Source organism: Lytechinus variegatus, chromosome 17 (assembly GCF_018143015.1).
Source record: "Lytechinus variegatus isolate NC3 chromosome 17, Lvar_3.0, whole genome shotgun sequence".
Lineage (NCBI taxonomy): Eukaryota > Metazoa > Echinodermata > Echinoidea > Temnopleuroida > Toxopneustidae > Lytechinus > Lytechinus variegatus.
Window position 1 is genome coordinate 16542108 of NC_054756.1, and position 18269 is coordinate 16560376.

Here is an 18269-nt window from a genome sequence, read left to right on the forward strand (position 1 = left end):
GAATGAAGAATCAGTAGTAATTTTTCAGCATAGTAGGAGCAAGAAGAAAAAAATCTAGAGGGCATTATTTATTACTATCAAGAAAATAACCTGGTCTCTAATTCCTCTGTTTGAACTTTGCATGACTAGCTTGGCTCTATAGAGGAGAGTAACAGTGTGAAATAATATGAATTATGAATTTGATAATAAAATGGTAGTCATCATACAGGATGATATAATAAAGTAGCATTAGTTATTATCTTTACATGTTCAAACCATTTTGCTATTAAGAATTTGTATATTTTTTGTTATTATTGTATATTTGTATTATATGATTAAATCACCAACAGGTTTTGTACAGCCGAAGACTCCAACTGGACTTCATGGGAGTACTAAGAAGGTGAAGACCCCACTTCAAGTAACAGTTGCAGACAAACCCAGTACCTCAGGGACGGACAGCGATCACCCTAAACCCCAATCAAGAACACCTGCCAAGGTATCCGTGACAAGGAACACCATTGTCTGCCAATCACCTATGGTCTCTCAAGAAGAGACAGAACGGAAAACCCCTAGACTGGTGGCCAACCATCTGGAAAGTGCCAGCTCTGATTGTGATGTAGTTGAGCAAGAAGTTGCAGTGCAAAAGAAGGCAACTAAGGGAAAGGGTGATCAGGTTGAGATTAGCTCAGCTAAAAAGTCAGCCAAACAGACAACAGTTAATGATGCAGGAAAATACAATGTAAAGAAGGGTCGGTCAAAGAAAGGCAAAGCAGATCAGGTAGTGGCAGTTCAATCTGCTCCAAATGAGCTGTCCCAAAATGTCACTGAAATCCCAGATACCCAGTCTCAGAGCTTGATCAGTCAGGAGAGTGAAGGAAGCCAAGGAACACAGAAAACTACCGGGAGAAAGAAAGGTAGAAAAGCTGCTACCAATCCAGCGCGTGACGGCTCGAAGAGGACGACACGTAGCTCTAGATCTAGTCAGGCTAAAGATGGGGACACTGCCAGTGATATGCCTCAGCCATTACAAACTGGAAGTAAGTCCAGAGGAGGGAAGAAGTTTACGCTGTATTCAGAGACATCCTTCTTGATGGACAGTTCTGAGAGCGAGGAAAAGAACACTGGGGGCAAGACCAGGGGTAAGGGAAAGAAAGCTCCCAAAGTAAGTAATAAGAAATCTGCAGTTAGAGAGATGGAAGAATCTGAGGGTGCAGCTCCAAAGAGTAAAGGAGGTCAAACCAAAAAAAGGAAGAAACAAGAGGAACGAAAAGACCTTCAGGATACAGGAAGATCCAGCAGAAAGTCAGAAAAGGAAACAAATGAAACGCAGACAAAAGGAAAGTGGGCTTCCAAAAAGATCATAAATGGCATCTCAGAACCGCTCATGATACATGAGGAAGACAACCTCTCGCAGGATTTTGTGGTGCCAAAGACAACAGTGAAGGGAAAACAAATCCGTGGAGTCAATGACCTCAAAGGAGATGGGATGACCACTTGTAACCCGATGTACAACCCTGACCCACAAGAAGAGCAGGAGCGTCAGACATCTCGCCTTCCACAGATTGACAGAAAGGCAGCTGCTCAAGCTTTAGCTGCAGAAAATGCAGGTTGGTTGGTAATTCTTTATTGATAAGGGATAATAAGTCTTTATCAAGAATTCAAACTTCCAGTCAAATGGTTGAATTCAAGTCCAAACAACTTGTTTTCAGATCATTGAAACAAAATTCTTTTCTGAATGAATGTGGCCATTCTAAATATTATTTGTCTGGTTTAGACATAATATTAATAGTAATGATTATACATGTAGTAATGATGATGATAATATTCCAACTTTCATCTTTATGAATGATAATACCAGTTGTGCATTGCTTATCAAAAGAGGCATGTAAAAGGTACATCTAGAAGTACATGCAGGCTGCTAATGTATTCAGGGTTAACATTGTTAGTTCACTCTATTTTACATGTATATCATCCCATCACAAAACTACAAACAATTAAGGTATATTTGCCATTAGGGTAACTATGCCTGTACAATGTGATTGACTTTTGAACCCTGAAAGCAAAGATGTTTATGTTGATAATGGTATGAAAAACAGGGCCAGGAAAATTGGCGAACGAATCTTGCTCTTTCTGCTAGTCTTGTTTAAAATGACAGTGTCGTACAGAACAATTATACATAAAACTGCACAGACACGATTATAAACGTATATGCAGTCATATCAACAATTAAACAAATAAAAGAAAAAGAACCTCACTGAATGACAGTGTTTTCTCGAATTATGTATATTGTAGGAATGGGGTGAGTTCTTTGGTAGAGTGAATAAATCTTTGAAATTAAATGTACCCAAACATCATTTGTCACAAGAGACCCTTTGCGCTGCCGAAGAACAAAAAACAGATACGTTTGCATGTCATATTATTATTTAATGTCTATCAATTCTTTATGGCCATTTGTGGTGAGATTATGAGCTACAAAAAGCAATTTGATCTCTTAAATAAAAAGATTGACTATTGTAAGTTAACGATTGAGATACCCTTTCATACATGTAGGTCTAGTGTCTCAGACATTTTATGGTTATTGAGCATATACTAGGTAAATAAAAAAAAATAGGAGGCTACATGTACTTTTGAAAACCTGCTTAATTCTTCAACATTGGATAAGCTTTACATTCCAACGATTGGAGATTTTCAGGTGCTTTTTTTTATTTTCCAGGGTTCTGTCGATCACGGCCGAACCCCGTGTAATTTTTCCCTGATGCATACGCAGGGTTTGTATTTGTTACAAATTCTGGAATGTCGTCGGAAATTTAATACTTATTGATTGAAGTTCCAAAAAATTTCATTTTTTCTTGGCCTGTCTTGTATGTTTGGCAAAAATATCGGGGCCCTACCTTACAAAGTGTTGCAATTGATCTGATCAATGTTAACTATGGAAAGCCAGCAACGCCCACATCTTTAATGCATGTTGGTTTAAAATGTTTTCTGGGTATGATGTATATTCAAAAACTCATTGTTTTCTTTACAATTTGGTGTGTACCCGTTTGTTTACAAAGGACAGTTGCAAATTTCCTGTTGAAAAAATTATGACAATAATGGATTTCCGTAGAGTTACGAGTGATGGGATCAATCGTAACTATTTTTAAGACGGGCGGATTTGTAGTTTTATAAATGAGTGTACATGTCTATTGGTGCGTCATAGAAATGTACATTTTTTTACTGGAGGAAGAAATGGAAAATCTGGTAAATTAGCTAAATATTTTGAAGTATCAAAGTAACTTAATATCTGCTACCCTATTACTCCATGTTGCAATATTTTAAATTGCATTCAACCCATGTAACATGATTTAATTTTATACATACTTCCCATAAGCCCTAGCCTGAGATATATTTTGAACCAAGGGCTCATTGTATTCAGCACGCAAAGAGGAGTAATAACCAGGCATGCTTCATCACATTTGTAAATCAATGACCAGTTCTCATTGAATACATAAAACTTTTAGGAAGTTTTAAACTATTCTTTATTCACTCCTCAAATTTGCAAAATTTAAAACTCATTCTGAAAACAACTCAAATATAGATATAATTTGAGCTTAAAAGTGAACTAGAATGTAAAATTTTTATTGAAATGAAATGAGAATATTTCATTATAAAATGTTTAGATAGTAATTTCCTTGCATTCCCAACTTACGATACTAAAGCATTATGATTATCTTCACGTAAATGAATTACATTTCATAAAGAATGGAACAATGTACCTTAATGGAATTATCATTTTGTTCTGTGCATTTTTATGTATCAAATCATGTTCCATTAATGAATACCAGCAGTCATGATAAAAAGAAAGTGCAAAATTGTGAAGCGTTGTGGCCCAGTGGATTAGTCTCCGGACTTTGAAACAGGGTCATGGGTTCGAATCCCAGCCATGGCGTAATTTCCTTTGGCAAGAAAAAGTTGTGTGCGCTGTAATCTTAGTAATTACGGCTGCTAAGCTACATCTGAGTTAATAATATCCAAGTCCTTTGGAAGCGCATAGAGACATTCATATTTGTGATTTGCGCTATACAAGAACTGCTTATTATTATCCTAAAGAGACATACTAGTACCATGCAAATATTGGGGCCTGGGGCAATATTGCCCCCGAAATGCTCAAAAGAGCCCTGGAAAATATCTATTTGTTGCAATGTTTAACTCGAAATGGACTGGGCTATTCTGACACCTAAGAAGGTGGGGGGGGGGGGGGCTGAGGGGGCTGATTCAGCCCCCGTTATGATCTTGGCTGTTGTTCGCGAGATTACGATGTGTGTTACCCATGATCAAATGTAGCCAAAAAGAAAATCAATATCACAATTATTTTCGTATGTATTTTATTGTTTTGTAAATTTCTTATGTATTTCTATGTTTTTTACTTTTTGTTTTTATTCTTCTACCAATGGAAATCATTAGGAACTTTATTATGACCATAAACACATTAAAAGTAATTGAGTTTAATCAGTCAAAGGAAAAATGATACATTTACGAATTTGTGCTAAAAATCACTATTTGCCTTGGATTTGTACAAAAATTCATGTGTTTGAGCAATTTCGGAACCGTGTATCCAGGGGTCAAATATTTGGTCTCAAAAGTTGAGCGAGTCTTGAAAATAAAAAAAGTCAGCCAGTGGCTCGGTAAAAAATTTAGTGCGGCAGATTTATCATAAAAAATGGTCAGGGGGGGGGGCTGAATTAGCTCCCCTGTCTCATTAGTGTTAAGCTTACTGGTATCCAATGTTGTAGATTCAGCCAGTAATTAGTACCAGAAAATCAAAAATTATTTTTTGCGTGCAGTATATCTCTATGGGTGATGGGCAGTTCCCATGTCCACCTTTTAATTGCACTTGTGAAATAGTTTGTCTGTTAGAAAACCTGGACAATTCCTTTCAATTGTTCTTCTTGATTGTACAGAATTCTGCATCCCAAGCTCAGCTCCAGAAGAGAGGCATGTTTCTTCTCAGATTGTCCCCAACTCTCAGCCAAAACGTGATTTCTTCAGGAGAAGGTGATCTTAATAACAACTGATTTGAGTTTGTTTTACAATCCATATTAGTACAATAATATTATGAAAGTCAAACCTAGTGTCTAATGCAATAATAATGATAATAATAATAATATACAAAATTTATAACGTGCTTTATACAAGTTTCAAAGCCCTGAGAAAGAAGGGGGAAAAAGAATACAAGATACATGTATCTCAGTAAATTAAGAACAACAAAGGAACTGAAAGTGAAAACACCATTATGACAAATTTATTATACGTACAAATAAAGAGATAAACAGCGAATACACTACTTAAATATAACGAGTCAATAATCATGTATGTAAATTTAAATAATTCTAATAGCTAAGAACACAATTTGACTTTAAAAATCTGAACAAAATATGAAAATGCAAATTAACTGAGGGGTATAATTTCATACAAAAATAATGAAATATTTTGTTTTCACAAGTATTACAGTTTTAATTTTTTGTTTTCACAAGTATCTTGATATTTGTCATTTCTTTTATTTTTTCTGATAATAATTGATCCTAGAAATAAAAAATAGTAAATTTGAAACAAATGCTACAGTCATATGAAGAGCTCAGTTCTAAAAGTTACTATATCCGTTTAAACAAAAATTGAGTTGTTGATATCCGATATCATTTTGACATTTGAACCAAAGTTTTGACCCCAATTTTAGGATCTACCATTAGAAAGTGCATCTTTTAATGTCACCTTTCCATGGAATCATGTGTATACATGTAATGTACAGTCAGCAATTCCTTTTCTTGCAAAGCAACAAGGTCGCGGAATCGAGCTCTTCTTACATTGGATTCATAAGATCCTTTGATGTGTCACATTTATACGTTGATCTGCTTGTGTTTATATTACAGTGGTAGATTTCCAAGTCCTTTGCTAAGCGATATTACTGAAGAGAGTACATTGAGTAAAGGCAGCAGTGGTCCCAAACTTGGTATGTAATACATGTAGAGATGATGATTTAGATTTAAAGGATACACACAAAGAAAATTCACGATAGTGATGATTATAGACAAATTATATATGAATGGAAAGGTCTTGTCTTTTTATACACAAATATGTCACTAAAAAGTCTTACAGATGTTGTGGAAATGCAAGAAATGAAATTAATAGAGACCCTTCTCAGCCCCCCAGGCAGACATTCACGCGATCGAAAACAGTCGAGAATAATGACGTCACATGATCGACTACACACTATCTCTCTGTGCATAATACACTGATACACCTTCCTGGTCTCTATTTTTCTTCGAATTTACCGTTTTCTTCATGTGTTGTGATATCCGATTTTGACATCTTCAGACTATAAGAGAACCAGAACTGTGTTACTTTGTCCATTTTTATTGAATTATGAACTGGAAAGACCGATTTTGTCCACTCGACAGTCTTCGTTGTGTTGCTCTGATTCCAAGCTGTACGGTCCCATTCACTTGCTGCCGATGCAGGTTACGCTGTTTGATCCAGTCAAAAGTCAAGGTAAGCATGTTTGGAAACTAGTCTGTACTTGTTCTGACGATGCATTCAGGTCAGATGACAGATACAGATCTGATATAATTTTAGAATCATGCATTTTGGCATGACTACTATTAAAATTAAAAAGTCTTTATTTTAGAAATAATGTTTTTGCACAATTCCAGCAGATTTTTCTTCACAAAGACTTCAGTCAGATTTCTAAATAAACTGGTCAGGACTCAGGCGATTAAATTATTTAGGAGCACTGGCATGGACCATGGCTGAAAATATGCTGTTTCAGAGGAATGTTTGGCATTATCGTAGTTTTTGTCACCAGTCCATTCACTGCCGTTTATTTCGTCAACGGCGGTGATCCACTCCCATTGACTTTGTACACAACGAGCGCACAAACACCAAATTTCACGATAAGGCCGAATGTTTTCACGATAAGGCCAAATGTTAAGTTTTTATTATACACAGGTCTAGTACCCAATGCGTTTATGCTCAGGAGGGCCCTGTATCGTATACATCCAGATACACAGAATTATATCACCATAATGCCGATGTCATGAAGCAAGACAAATTTTCAGCAGTGGTTACCCTGATCATGCTGATTCCTGGCCAAAACTAGAGTCTGGTGTTTCTTTCTGATTAGAGTGCTTCTACATATGAATGCGTAGTGCCTTCAACATAAAACAATGAAGATAAATGCACTCTTTGTAATGACACAGAGTACCGTACTTCAAGTGATTCACTACCGCTAAGCGGTAAGTAGAGTGGGGCCTACACAAACATCACTTGAGCGTTGAGGTAGAGCACCAGTGTTCTGAGTGGAATTTTTCAGGTGTCTAAACCTACTATTATGATTATTTGTTGTTGACCGGGAATTACATGCCACCGCACGTCGTCAATCATCAAGATAATGAAATTCATACTTTGATTTGATTATTTAAATTATTTCTTTATTTTTTCTCTCTTCTACACACAGATCTGCACACTTGCTGACTCTGGTGACTTCTGGTCTCTGCTCGCTACTTCAATCTGGGAGATTCCATCATGTCCTCTTACTGATTTGGATATAGCCATTTTTTTCTTCACTCTTTCCAGGAGCTACGGTGCAAGTTTTGGACTGATAATGATGCAACAGAAAATTTATCTTTATCGATCTTGGAAACGATTTTGAGCACAGTTTTGGAGAGAACTAAAAAAATTGACTTGGACAGGAATACAGCTTGTCGAAAATAAGAACACACAACTTAAAACGAAAAAAACAATTTTAATGTTATTAGGGCATTTTGCAAGAAATTTTCTAATCAATCACACGTCCCAAATCAAGGGTAAGTCCTTTGATTAAAGAGAAACATGTACATGTAGTTGAACTGCTATTGCAACTCGACCTTATTACGCTTGAATTTGAATTTAAGACTTACGCTTGATTTGCAATGGAACATAAGTTTCTTGCAGTGCCCCATATTTGTGTTTTGTTATCAGATATCTAACGTGCTGATTTTTCTCGAAAGGTATAATATATTTGTCCTTTTAAACGGTATTTGAATATGGGTACGCCTTTTATTTGTTTTCCACAATATTTATTGCATGTACATGTATGAACAGAAGTGAAATATTTATTGTGAAGCACTGAATGTTGTGTGCTGTTGTGTGATGGTTCATCATTTTTTTTGTTCTAAGACTGTAAGCCTGGTGGGTGTGAGGAAGTGGCCTGGATGAAAGAAAAGTGAACATGTGCCCAATTACAGATTTGCATATTTTAAGACAATTTTGTTTCTGGATAAATATTGCTATGCATTCCCTACATTAAGAGTAAAGGAGAAGTCCACACAATCAAAAATTCATTTGAATTTAAAGGAAAATAAGATATTGCAGGAAATTTCATAAAAACTTTGATTCAAATTTATATAATTACTACTCTAACATTGAGAAATTTTGCCTAATTTATAAAACGATGATATGCTCATCTGTGTCGATGTGCAAATTACACTAACCGTTATGTCACATGCACTAAGTTCTTTTGTATTTTGTTGTTTGATATATTTACATGACATTTAGATTTGATATTTAATTTTCTATTTATTTTCTGAAAAATTTTCAGAGGGATTTTAATTCCTCCAAATAACATTTAGAGTTACAGTTACGTAAATGTAACCTATTGTGTTCGGATGAAGAAATTCCTATACTCAAATCTGCAAAGAATTAAAAAACAAAATGCCACAAAAAATTAGAAACGAATGTGATGTGAGTGACAACACTAATTTGCATATCATTGTTTTGTGACTGTTTTGAGTAAAAACAGCAAGGGAAATTACTCTATTCAAATAATTTTTAGTTGATGTGGACTTGACTTTTAACTCATCCTGTACCCCTCCCATCCCAAATAAGAGTAGAATCTAATCAAGAACTTGAAAATCAAAAGCAGCAATTAAATAAGATTTGATAAATACAGGTCTGAATGGGATTTCACAAGAAAAAAAAGCTGGGTAGGGACGAGAAGGAATAAAAAAAAATAAGCAAGTTAATCCGAGTTTTGAACCAGGGTCCTCGCACACGACAAAACGATGGCCAACACGTTTGGCCACAAACCATTCCCTACATTATGGTGGGCTTTTAAGATATATGAAACAAAGTCCGCTCGCCGCTGTGGGCTAATCATGTTTCGGCAATTCAACTGCAATTTCAATCATTTCGCGATGGATATTGCCGTGTTATTGTGTGGTTCCTGACTTTGTTACGTAATGAAATTTCATAATTTTTTTTCAGTCGTGACGAAGAATGTCTATGCTTTATATTGATTATAATATCAATTTGTCGCAAGTGTGATTTCTAAGTGAAAATATGCTTTGTTTATTCAAATATATTTCTTGAAAAAAAAATCATTTTTTCTAAGCTAAATATCGGTTACCAAAATACGTTAAATGTGCACTTTATTTTACTGTTCAGTAAATTCAAACTTTTATCTATATAACAAGACCAATCTTGTGAGGAATAAACAATTCTAAGAGCAAAAAACGCTGATTGGAAAGATCGTCTTCAATGGGCTGCTGTCAGCTCAGCTGCTCACGCTCATTGTGTGACGTCACTCAGCTGGAGCTCGCAAGAGGACCGATGGAAGGCAGAAATATGGCATGAAAATAAATCATTTTTGAGAGCTGATTTCTGCAAACTCTAATGACTATTTTGAAAAGTGAAGTTATATATCTGATTAGTAATACTTCCCCTTTACAATGATGACCACAAAAAGGCATTATAAAATACTTTGGATTCTTCGGGTGTCTCCTTTAAGCTTATTTTAGGGGAGATGGAGCAGATGAGAGGAGGGAAAATGTAATGCACCAGCATTATATTACAGCAGCACACAAAATATGTTTACTGCATCTTTTATCAAATCAAAATCATTTATTTCCACAATAATATAAAAAAACATTACAAATATTTACAAAATAGGATAATACACACATATGAAAAGGAAAAATGAACCAAATTTTCTCTATGTATTAGACATTGAAACCTTATGAAGAATCTTTATCAACTGACTTGCCATCTTCCTAATATCCTTTTTAAACATCATGCATCTATTGTAAAAACATTGGTCCCATAACACATGTCTTGACTGATTGTATAGATTTTTGATGATTGATAGAATATTGTTAATGCAATGAAGCAATAATTTTTTTTTCTACAATCACTCGTTCAGTTTTGTGATACAGATATAATGGTATGATACTAATATGATTGGACGTTATGTAATAATCATATATAACTTTGGGTTGATAAATGATATTACATTCAGCAATAAATATGCTGCCTTAAATAAGGCTTAATTGAACTGGTTTATGAAATTTGATTTGAACATGACTCCAAATATATTCACTTAATAGCCAATAAAACTGCAAATTAAAATATGTACTGACTCTTTGTGAGTTAGTCCAGGTCCAGGTGACAAGCTTTCAATGTGAAAGTTTCTTCAAGGTTTTAGTTTGCAAAGTAAACAAAATTTAACTAAAAATATTCTTTTGAAATCTTTAAATCAATATGAGAATATTACTTCGTTTTGAGAATATTATTTCTTTGGTGATTTTCACTGTGCAGGAAAACAAGTACCACAAGCTTCTAGTCAGTCAGATGAGACCTCTGAGCTTATGGTGATAAAGAGCAAAACCAAACCTGAGACTGCCAAGGCCGACTCTACCTCTACAAGTTGCAATGGGAAAGACCCCTATGACTTTGTGGATTCCTCTTCTGTTGGGAGCTTCCCAGTTGGTTCCAGGAAGACTCCTGCTAAAGGTAGTGGAGATGATGGTACCAGTACAAAAGCTCAAAAGGGTGGTGAAATGACAGCTGCAGCTAAAAGGAAGAAAGGAGGACGTCCTGTTGCTCTTTGCGAGGAGGATGGAACTGAAGAAAGCAGTCAAGATGAGTTTGTGGAAAACAGTCACAAATTTGGACTAAGGAACAAGGGGAGTGCCAAGAGTATGGACCAAGGTAAAAATCAGCGATCTGCCAAGGGCCGAAAGACGTCAGCAACGTCAGACCACCAGCAGGAAACTACCGAGACTGAAGATGATGCACATGAGAAGCCCCGCCAGTCGTCCAGGAGAAAGATGAAAGGGAAACTTGACAGTGAGGATGCATACATACAGCGCATTCAGAAGGAAACAAAGGAACTTGCAGAGTTTGCGAGTCGGATGCAAGACCAAGAAGAGGAGTATCCAGATATTGAGGTTGCAAGAGATGTGCCACTTGTGACTGAAGCTTATGATGACACTGATATCCGTACTTTTGTAAAGTCTGTCATGAAGAGTCTGCCTGAGCGAAGGATGAATAAGGATGTCCTCAAGAAGCCTATCCAAGGAAAAGGAAAGACTCTTGACAGACAGGACAAGACTTTTGATGATGAGCTAGATAAAGAGCCATTGTGTGCAGAGAAGAAAGATCCAGAGGTAGATGATGCGGAATGTGGCCCCAGAAGGCAAAGCTCCTCAAGTTCGAGAAAGAGGAAGTTGAAGTCCATATCAAGAAGTCTAGATGCTGAACTAGAAGGAGAGGTAACTTCAGAGCCTCACAAGAAAACTTTTCATAAGGACATCTCAAGAAAAGCAGTTGAAACAGCTGCAGGAATGTCGACAAAATCCTCCAGAAGGTCTGTGAGGGAATCTGTCAAGGGTGATGAGAGTCTTACTGAGGGAGAAATGAGTGTGGATGACATGGTTAGTGCACACATGGAAAGCATCTTGGGCGACAGATCCAGTAGCATTAAGAAGAGTACTTCAAAGAAAGCTGAGGACAGAATGAAAGAGAAAAGGGTGGCTTTACATGTGGAAGAACTTGAGGTGGACAGTGAGGTTTTGAGGCATGCAGAGGACAGTATATCCAGACGGAGTAAGACGATTGTGGCACTACGGCGTAGTTCTAGTAACATGCACCAGGATGAGGAAAATAACATTGATGCAGAGAAGGTAGAAAGGAAAAGATCTGGAGATGAGATGCTTCATACATCCAATGATAAAAGCAAGAGGACCACGCGATCATCAATGTCTTTCAACCAAGGGGACCATGCACTGCATGATCAGGTACCATCTCCTAAACATCACAAAGAAAGGAAATCTAAATACGAGAAACCAAGATTGGAACAATCAGACGATGACAGCATGTATGATTATGAACGTGATTTGCAAGATCTTCAAGCATCTAGGAAGAAGATGAAACAAGAGAAATCTAAAAAGCAGGATAGTATCACCAATAAAAGCAAGAAATACACACCTAAAACAACTACTGACAAAACCCCACCATACTCTGCTAAGAAGAAAAGAAGCATGGAAGACAATGTAGAAGTACATGAAGAAGTTCAATCAAGGATGACCAAAGCCAAGCCAGTGACCACCATCGATAAGATGGAAAGGTCAGCACTAACATCTAAGGTGTCCAAGGACAGGAGGACACACTTTGGATCACAGATCGAGGACTCGGATTCAGAAGAGATCATGGAAACTGCTACTACTACCCCGCCTGATGAAACGTCTACTGTTGTCTCGGTGGAGAGTTTCAGCAGCATGTGTAAGGTATGTTTGCATAAGTTTATTTCTTATGTTTTAAAATACTTTTGCATTGTTTTTGTTGCTCATTGCAAATTTCATTTATAGGAAATATACTTTTTTTGTTAAAATGAAGTAAACACTAACTTTAAATCTGAAGGAGATATAAAGTTATGTATATACATACATACATTGCTATCAATTTATTATTGTTACAGCTTGCTACCACCCAAATGTGTCGGGATAGACTTTGGTACGATAGTCTAGATATAAAATTAAAGTAAGTCTAGAATCCACTTCAAAACCATATTTAAATCATGGTAATATTAGTAGTAGTGCAAAAATACCATTTAACGAAAATTGAGAGAATAACAAGCTTGCCTTTCCCCCAAAAATGCCCCCTCACATTGCTTTTCGTAATAAAGGTTGTTCCTTGGATGTATGTACTCGCTGCTTTCTCGGCCGCTCCACGTATTAGAGGATCGCACTTTATTTTTTCTCCCTGTCTTCTGCATGTCTCGCACAAGATTTTAGTCACATATGTGATACCCTCTGCAGTTGTTTCCGTTTTGAACCCAACCCCTAATTAGTTGATGCATCCTATCAATTCGTAGTCCACTCGAGACTCAAAAGATAGAGAAGTTTTAGCTGTTTTACTGAAAAAGAAAAAAAGTCCAATTATCAGAAGAAGATGTGAACATAGTGCAGATAAAGTTTGGTTTTTAAAACTTGTTTTAGGTTTAACTTGCTCTTGCACCAAACAAAATATGCAGATGTATTGGTTGATTCATCCTGTGATACATTTGAGACTCCTAGAGCAATCTATGGTGTTATTGAGAACAATTCACTTATCAGTAGTAGATGTGAACTTAGTAGATTTAAATCTTAGTGTTGAAAAATTGTGTTAGTGTAACCAGCACTTTATACACCAAACATGAGATATGCTGGTGTTTTGATTGTTGCATGACATGATACATTTGAGATTCCCAGAGCAATCTATGGTGTTATTGAGGATGATTCAATCATCAGCAGTAGATGTGAACTTAGTGCATTTAAATTTAAGTGTTGAAATTTGGTGTTCGTGTAATAATCGCTTACACCATTGACCAAACATGAAAAATGTTGGTATTTTAGTTTTTTTATATATTTAAATTCTAGACCAATCTATGGTTTAATTTATAACAATCCAGTTATCAGCAGTAGATGTGAACTTACATGTTCTCTAGTACGTTTAAAGTTTGGTGTTGAAAAATAGCCTTAGGGTTACCAGCTCTTACACTTCATATGAAATATGCTACATGTAGTGTTGAGGTTGATTTGGCTTATAATGAATTGAGACAGAGCAATAGATTGTGTACAGTAAATGAAAACAATCCAATTGTCAGCTGGAGATCTGAATTTAGTATCGTGAAAGATTGGTAAAAAAAAGTGGTGTTAGTATTGAAGCAATATTATTACCAGCAATAACGTCACCGGGAACAGTGATTTTCCATTAAAAAATGGCCTTTTCCATGTCACATAACCTTAAATGTACATGTAAATGCCGTTTCAGCATGTCTAGAAAAATGGAAATCCCATTTCCCCAAAGACTTTGTGTACATGTAAAAGCAATATTTCTGTTTACATAGAAATCAGTACAAATGCACAGTCCATTGACATAGGTACACATTACCACATAGATGACATACAAATATTGAAAGACATGAGTGAACAGGAAATGTCACAAAAGCAAAATAAAAATACAGGACACAGCAAAAACTGGGAAGTTATCTGTAGCAAAGACAACAAAGCACAGAACAGCAATAGAAATTGCTTTCTAATCCTCAACGAAATACAAATACCAACTGGCCACAAAACACGATCTTCATTACTTCACTAATTTGACCAAGACTGTTACAGTGAGGAATGGGGTTTGAAATCATTCTAAAAAATCTCTTTATTTTGATCCAATTGATTTCTATTGCTTAGGACTTGTTGAAATCTAGTAGAAGAGGGATTGCAGCAGGCCGTACAAGACGGAAAGTACAAAAGGTGGATTACACAGAGCTAGAAAAGTGAGAAATTCCACATTCCTTATTTTCATTATACCTCTTTTTTACTAACATCATGTGTGTTTCTATTGATATGGAATTAAAGTTCTGTGAAATTCCTACCTACATGTACATGTATTTAAGTCGCCTGAGACACCAGTACTACTGATTTGTTCAATATCAGCTAAGAAAAGCTTTGAGATGACTTGGTCCAATCAAGATTTTGAATTTGATATTTCGGGTGACCCAGGTGACACAACATTTGCTCCAGCGACAATTGCTCCAGGCTTTATTTAGTCTAAGAAAGACAGGGTTGGGTTTAGTGTTGCAGTAGGGGTTTATGTTAGGTTTAGGTTGGGGTATAGTATTAACTCCAGTGTTGAAGTTGGTCATTCTATTAGTGTGTGGAATTTTGAGTGGAGCAATTGTCGCAGGAACAAATGTCATGGAACTGATATTTACATATATAGCACTCAAGATTGATTTAACATATGTAGCTGTCTGTGAATCATCCCCTGATATAAATGTAATAATAGACCTTTCTTCATTTTTTAATAGTTTGACATTAATTAATTGCAAATTAGGGCTTAATGTTATTTTTTTAAACTCTAGGAACATGTAAGTTTACTTTGTTGTTCCTTTTGTTGGTCTTTTATATTGTTATATTTGGGTGTTTATCATAAATGGTTGTCCAGGAAGTTAAAGTGTCTGGATGTATTATTTGACCAGTATGGGACTGACTGAAACAAAATAACACACAAAAAAGCAATTTATGCTTGCCAATTGTTCGTCTTTGATAACACATTTTTGGTAAACAAAAAGAATATTCACCCACATTGGCCCTGTCTTCTTAGTCTTGCAAAAATCTGTCTATGATACTGGGTACAAAATTCAGCAATGTCACCATTTTGCCTCCATTTGTTGTAATTTATTGGTTTACTGGGTTGGCAAGTATGTCACGATTTTAGGTGTTAGTTTGTTTGATTTTTTAGATCCTTGTCTTTGCCCTTTTTATTCATAGCTCGTCTGTTGGATCTGATGATCATTGTGATCTTCAAACACCTTGCAGATCTGCAAAGAAAACATGTGACGTAAGTATTGGGCTTCAGTAAATTGTGGAAATGCCATGATGAGTTGAAGACTTTGCCACCATTGTATATATTTTTCACTGTCAATACACACAGGTATACTTCGTGCATAAGTGATACTTAAAGGGTATTTGAGAGTGTCATTTGGTGGATGGTATATGAATTCATGATGGAATATAATATAATGTCAATAATATTCAGTTAAGCTTGCATCTTGATACAATGAATATCCAATTTCCATGGCAACACTGCATAAGAGAAATATTAATATTGCCAACTGGGGGGAAGGGGGTAGGGGAAGGGATACAGTTCCTACTTCATGACATGGCTGTAAATGTGTGTGTTCTAAAAGAGCATTTTGTAAAAATAATATACATCTTGGACAGCAATTTCTCTGTCTCCTTTCTGTAGGCATGGCTATATAAAATACATAAACGTAATTCTTATCATCTCACTCATTCATCGCAGAAATCAACTAGTGACATTTACGAGTTCCGTGAGGAGACCAGCTCCTGTTGTACAACATCCTTCATTGAAGATGCCGTCAGTGAATGTAGCTGGCTGGCAGACAAACCTAAACAGAAGGTCTCCACCTACTCCAAAACAAGAAGGGAAGTCTTTGGCCTTGCTAAAATCACCATGAACCTTGACACGGTGAAGAAACCTGGGAACAAGCCACAAGTAAAAGTATGTAGAAAATGTGCTAGTCTTGTAACTAAAATGAAAGGGACAACCATCTTAATCATGTCTTTTATGTAAAAAGGATATTATGAGATGATCATTTGAGAAAGGGTTTGAGAAACATTCTTTCAAAAAAATGAAAAACAGGAGTTAATTTTATCTGAGGCCCTTAAAGCAGTTGCCAACAACATTTCCTTTTTATTGACTCTACTGCCAAACCTTGGCCATCTACTAGTAAATCTGTTGGCAGAAATCTTGAGCTTTTTATCAAATACAAATATGCCAAAAAAATCATGTCGAGTTCCATAACAAATTTGAGCGGTGGATATATTGCGAAAAATGTTGGGGGGGGGGCTGAATCAGCCCCCCAGTCTTTTTAGGGTTAAACAAGCGTACATTGGCAGATGTGAACAAAGATTCAGATAGTGAATGGAATATTACTTTCTATGTAGCGCACTTTTAGCAGTGCATTAAAACACTTTGATCTGCTTGATTTGCCTGTGAAGCATTGCATGAATTCTGAAATCTGGGGAATTCCCCATTGGTTCGTATGTTAAAATCTTGATGTACAATATCATGCTGTATTGCATGGTCCAATGAATAATGGTCATTAAAGATAATGATTATTATATTTTATGGCTTTTCCATTAACATATTCCACTCATTTAGACCGATATACTATTCGTCAACAATTCGTGCAACATTGGCCCTTGCTTGAGGAATATTTTTTATATCCAATTTTGAGCCACTGAATATTGGCTAAAATCATATATTCTGTTTGTTCTGTGCTACAAAAATCAATGTTTTCTTCATTTGTAATAGAATGCCAATGCTCCAAAGAAAAGGAAATCCAAGAATTTGACAGATGGAGCAGAAGATGAGTTTCCGCTTTATTACTATGAAGAGGAGAAAGAGACAAAGAAAACTAAGAAATCAACTAAGAAAGGGACTCAACAGAGAAACGAACCTGATGATACCATCCAAGTGCCTTCCCACCAGAAAATGCTCTCCAAAAAGGTACATTTGCATTTGCAAATACTAATAATTTTCAATTATACATAGAATCTTCATAGGCTCAGTCCTGGTTTAAATCTTTTTATTAAATCCGGTACTTCATAATTGTTTATACATGCAATCTGAACCAAAAACCAAATTGGACAAGTTTGATAATGAAGTTCATACCTTTTACTAATGTAGGGACAGTGATTTTCTGTTTAAACAAAAATCGCCTTTCCTCCTCATAAAACCTTTAATTTCGTTTCAAACTTTATCCAAAATCAAAATTCAATTTTGTCATAGCATGTGTACACAGCATATAATGAATTCTGTTACACAGAGGTAAATTTAACCTACTTTCACGTGAAAATTAAAGAACCAAATCAATTTTCTGCTCTGATTAACAAAAAAAAAATGTCCCTAGTAATGCATACTTTGTATTACTTTGTTGTTGTTTTTTATAGCCAAAGAGCAGCTGCCGACGAAGCCTTGCGGATTGCATGTCCAGCTTTGGCAGTAGCAGCATCAGCCATATGTACGATAGCTCTCAAGATCTGAGAGAGGACAGTGATGAAGGGGAAGAGAATGACGAGAGAGGTGAGGAGGAGAAGGAAGAAGTGGAGGAAGAGGAGGTTCTGATAACACCAGCCACCCCTGCCCTTACCATTGAGACAGTCACCTCCCAGCTGTCCTGTTGGAATACCCCTGGGAGTAGCACCCGGACACCTAGAACACCAAAGGTATGTGAGTCTTATTTCAGGATCCGAAATTCATTTGCGTGGGGCGTTGTGGTCTAGTCATTAGTATTCTCGTCTTTCAAATCTGAGGGACGTGGGTTCGATTCCTAGCCTCGGCATGCTTTCCCCAGGTGAGGTGAATGGGTACCAGGTTAGAATTAATTTCTGGAATGCTTGAGTGTACCCGTGCTTATGCCAGGGTAATAATAA

At 36.3% G+C, this 18269-nt stretch overlaps 1 protein-coding gene across 1 annotated transcript in view; it reads left to right on the forward strand.

Moving 5' to 3' along the window:
* Positions 1-18269, forward strand: part of LOC121431049 — a 54531-nt gene that overhangs the window by 17846 nt on the left and 18416 nt on the right. Inside the window, exons 16-24 of the mRNA XM_041628519.1 lie at positions 330-1586; positions 4920-5013; positions 5886-5965; positions 10585-12554; positions 14496-14581; positions 15579-15648; positions 16114-16332; positions 17149-17343; positions 17787-18062. Coding sequence (XP_041484453.1) covers positions 330-1586; positions 4920-5013; positions 5886-5965; positions 10585-12554; positions 14496-14581; positions 15579-15648; positions 16114-16332; positions 17149-17343; positions 17787-18062 — 4247 coding nt within the window. The remainder of the gene's footprint in view (positions 1-329; positions 1587-4919; positions 5014-5885; positions 5966-10584; positions 12555-14495; positions 14582-15578; positions 15649-16113; positions 16333-17148; positions 17344-17786; positions 18063-18269) is intronic.